The following is a 4,714-nucleotide window of genomic DNA, read 5'->3' as shown; positions in this document are numbered from 1 at the left end:
GGCCAAATAAGCTACATTTCTCCCTTTGGGGTTATCGAACCTCTGTTCGTACATCAACGGGGGCTACCCCTTTCCCTTTGGTCTATGGAGTTGAAGCTGTACAACCAATCGAGCTTGAAGTCCCTTCTCTTCGAATCGCATTGGAAAGCCAACTAGATGAAGTCGACTGGATTAGAGCAAGATACGATGAACTGGTCTTACTTGATGAAAAATTCTTGGCAGCTTTGCATCATGTCCAAACCTACCAACAGCGTATGGCGCGACATTTTAATAAAAAAGTCAAGACCAAGAATATCAAAGAGGGTGACTTAGTGCTTAAGGCACTTCGTAAAAATGTGTTAGATCCAAGAGGAAAATTCAGACCGAACTGGTCAGGCCCGTACATTGTTAAAACCATCCCGTCCGGCGGAGCGGCACAATTGGTAGACATGGACGGTAACGGCTTCCATAATTTAACCAACTTGGATCAACTCAAGAAATTATATGCCTAGTCGCATGGGTTCATGACCCAATAGAGCTACGTTTGGCCTGATTCCTTTTTAGGATACGTAGGCAACCCCTCAAGGGGGCCCGACCACTTTAAAAAATAAAAATCCTCCCTCTTTGACCAAATATGCGCGTCAATTCAGCATTACGTCAAAAAAAGGGGAAATTGCCGCGACACGGGACAATCCACCGTGTCACGGTACTGTTCACCGTGGCACGGTGACCCTGAGCGCAAAAAAAAAGGGGAAATGCCGGGGCGCGGGAATTTGTACCGTGTCACAGGATTTTTCACCGTGACACGGTGGAATTTCAGATTTTCCGTTTTTTTTGTGATGCGTTCGTTGCGAATTCATTGTTTGTACGAGTTTTTTTTTTTTTTTTTTCGTTCTTCCATTGCGTCCGACTCCTTGACTCGGATAAATAAATAATCAATGAAAGTCATTGTAATTTTTATTTCTTTTAAGGCCGAAATAAATGTGCTATTATTATTAAAATAAATACGACTACAAATATTGGCATCATATGCCTTATTTTAAATAAAAATTATAAATCATAAAAAGCAAAGCACTATTGATCTAATCTCTCTTCTCTGTAGGAACATCCTTTTCTTGGTCAATTAGGTCGGCCTTCACCATTAATGTGTCTTTCGTAGCCCGAACCGTCACACCCCTAGTCGAACTTTCACCCCTTTCACCTTTCTTGAATTTTTTCGGTTGTTTCTCCCTGTAGACAATCTTTTATTTACCCTTTCCTTTCACATAATTCTTCTTTCTTGGCATTATAGGAGTCTTAAACTCAATCCCTTGTGTTCTCAGACCTAGACGATCTTTAGGAGGAGCTTTTTTATTTCTAAGACAACTCTTCACATCAGACTTGCGTGATCCGAATCGTTCCCTCCTACTTCTAGGGTTCAACCATGCCTTGTATGCACTAGATAAAGGAGGAGGAGCTTGGTCACTTGCAGAAACGGTCCATAAAAGTCTTCCAATCCAATAAGCCTCGTACTTGTGAACGTTACTTTCATGCAACGATACTTCACGAGGACTATTCTTATAGCGTGGAATTACTTGTTCAAGTCCATACTGCCGCATCAGTCGAGAAGGGCAATAAAAGGTCAGTTTTGAGATACTAGGAATACAACAATATGGAGTATCATTCATGCCAACCATCCTAGTAAGCCTCCACCAAGGCACCACCCAACGAATGGAAAATTTCCTCTTTGCAAAGAAATTTTTCCAATCTTCATACGACATGTTCGCAGAGTAATTCTTTTTCCTGCGGACTAGGTCGTTAGGGCCATATTTTTCAACATCGTCGGGGGCTTCGAATAGTTCCAAACGCTCCATCAACCAAATCTGCAAAAAAAAAAGAGAAAAAAAAATCAGTCGAAAAAAAAAATAAAATTATTATGCAGATTCCCGTGACACGACAGGTTTTGCCGTGTCACGACAGACACCCACCGTGACACGGTGCCTGTTTTGTGTCACGGGGGCTACTCGGAGCGTATTTTTACGTGCAGTAGTCCAGAGAGCCCTTCCTGATGGCTTTCCGGTCAGCTTTTGCCTCGTTAAGGCCACGAAATGTCTCTCTAAGGCACGTCGGCATAGGAGATCTTCCAGATTCGACATGTTGAAGCACAGACGCTAGACAAGCATGTCCTACCCTACCGTTTGCAAATAAGAGCTTGCTAAACATGCAAAAAATATATGCCCTTCTACGATATACATGATAAGACTCGGAGATAGGGCGATAAAAATATAGATTAGTAAGTTTTTCTAAGTCTACTTCATTACCACAAACAATTCTATTTAAATCTGGATCTGTTAGATTCAGATGGCGTTCAAAATCTTGGTAATAATATTCACGTAGGGTAGGCATGGCAATAAGATTTCTAGCAGGAAATCCAAAGATTGCGCCGAATTCCTCAGGCAGGGGACATATTTCATCATAATCAAATTTAAAACAGTGTGTTTCTGGACTCCAATAATCTAATGCTACCCTAAGAAAATCATGTTCAATAGCTACATGTCGCAGGGCTAGCAAACCCCTGACATGAAATAATTCTAACTCTCTTTTTCAACATTGGTCAAAGAATAAGACCAGTCACGCAATGTATTATCAAAATTCTGAGACATGATTATTGAAATATGAAATTCTAAATTATTTTGTGGCTCGTAATTATGCATATCATGAATAAACTGGTATTATTTTATAGCAAAAGCGCTCGACACTGCCCATAATTTATCTTTTTATACACGTAAAACAAACCGCTGAGTAATACGCGTACCGTGACACGGCACGTCCTACCGTGTCATGGGAACTTTTGCCGCGACACGGAAAGTTCTGCCGTGACATGGTGAACAGTGCCGTGTCACGGAACCCCATGCGTTTTCTTTTTTCATCTTTTCCCGTATCTATCCGGATTTTTTTATAGAATTTTATCTTCACCGTTTATTTTTTAGTTTTCTGAGAGTTTTATTTCTAATAAAATTCTCAACTTTTTTATCTTTATTATTATTATTATTTCTTTTATTATTATCTTTATTTTATTCATCACTTTAATATTGTATTTCTTTATCATCTAGTCTTTTATTTCTTTTTATTTTGGGGAAGGTAGTTTTATTTATTTTAATATTTTTATCATCTTATTTTTTGGGGAAGGTATTTATTCCTCACTGTAATATTTTATTTCCTTTTATTTATTTTTGCTTGTCTTTTTATTTCCTTTTCTTTTGGGGAAGGTCGGTACCCTCCATTACTCCACTTATATTTTTTGTCGCGTCATTAATAAATACACGATCACACACAATGAGTTTCAAGCACACACTAACACACAATAATAATACATAAACTGTGAATAATGTACAAAAGAGTCGTAATAAATAAACATGTCAAGTGTCATCATAGTATGTACAAATAAAAACCCTCGGTCAAAAGTCTCTAGAGCCAGAATCAGTATCATCTCCACCCTGCGAACATGGGAACGGTGAGCCAAAGAGTCCCTCCATCATCCGAGTACGGGGAGTAGTGTCCCTACTAGTCCCCGTGACCCTAGCAGTAGTCAAACTCAAGGCAGGACCCGTCCAGCCAGAAAACGGTGTAGACTGGCTCAAAGACACAGGAATCGTCGGTGAAGGCATCGTCCCATACATCGGAACTGAGAACAAGCCCGACATCGGTGTAGGGATTCCGAACAATGGAGCTGAAAATGAACCAGGATCCAAGGGAGTCAAAAGAGACCCAAGCTCAGGCTCCTGAAAGATACAAAACCAAAAGGTGTCAACAATGCAAAATAAAACAAATGGTAGAAATAAAAATGAATGATACCTCAAGAACGTCGCTAGAGCTCCGACAACTCGCACCACGCCAAAGCTTGATGATGCAATACTTCAGGGCGTCAACCAGCTTCATGAGTCCCATCATCTCCGGGCGGTTAGGCTGAGGATAAAACAAAGAAAAGTCAGTAACAAACAGTGTTAAAAGGATGAATAATACATCAAAGAAAACTCACCGGCTCAAAGACCTCGGGCGGAGGCTCCTGCGCCTGTCTGTAACCCACTGGCGCGTCAGCAATATGGTCCTCTGTGATACCAATAGGCCCTGGATAGCGAACAGACTGAGGAGGAATCTCGATCCTCCCCACAGGGCGAATAGTCGTCTGAAAATATGATCGAATAATCAAGTTATTCGGCTGTTTAAAACAGAGACTAATAAAGAAGATCCTCAAAAGAAATCATACCTCAGGAAGACGGGGTGGAGGAGCCAGAAAGGGAAGCAAATCCCGCGCATAGTCACTCTCCATGTGTACAAGCTCCTGCCATGGAAAAGTATAGCGCTCTCCCCTGTTGATCAACTCTCTGATCAAGCGTGAGTCCAGCATCGACTCTGGTGGAGATGAGGGCACCACAAAACAATCACCGCTATGCTGACATACGACTCGCTCCCCCAAATACCAGACAAAGCATCCGGTACCAACCAAAATGGTGTGGTGCGCAGAAAGACGCAAGGCCTCAGGTAGATCAGTCATCCCGGCCCAAGGACGATACTGGACATCATGGCAACCTGAAAACCATAAAAAGTCGGCGTGAAACAACAAAAACGACGTTAGAGGGAAAATAACAGCAACAAAACTGAATCTTACGCCGACAGAAGAGGTGCCTCGGCATAGCAGCCCACGCAGTGCAGGGTCAGACTCCACCCGCGACTCTCCTCGATCACGCCAACTGGC

At 41.8% G+C, this 4,714-nt stretch overlaps 1 protein-coding gene across 1 annotated transcript; it reads right to left on the bottom strand.

The window, feature by feature from the left end:
- Positions 1-3,902: 3,902 nt before the first annotated feature.
- On the bottom strand, positions 3,903-4,392 carry LOC110683211. The gene is made up of 2 exons (XM_021859558.1): positions 4,226-4,392; positions 3,903-4,144 (listed from the first exon to the last, which is right to left on the bottom strand). The coding sequence occupies exons 1-2, from the start codon at positions 4,364-4,366 to the stop codon at positions 3,983-3,985; spliced, it is 303 nt and encodes a 100-aa protein (XP_021715250.1). The 5' UTR covers positions 4,367-4,392; the 3' UTR covers positions 3,903-3,982.
- Between the last annotated feature and the right edge of the window lie 322 nt (positions 4,393-4,714).

The sequence above is a fragment of the Chenopodium quinoa genome, unplaced genomic scaffold (assembly GCF_001683475.1).
Source record: "Chenopodium quinoa cultivar QQ74 unplaced genomic scaffold, ASM168347v1, whole genome shotgun sequence".
Taxonomy (NCBI): domain Eukaryota; kingdom Viridiplantae; phylum Streptophyta; class Magnoliopsida; order Caryophyllales; family Amaranthaceae; genus Chenopodium; species Chenopodium quinoa.
Note: the sequence above shows the minus strand (reverse complement) of the source record. Positions and strands in the feature narration are given on the sequence as shown.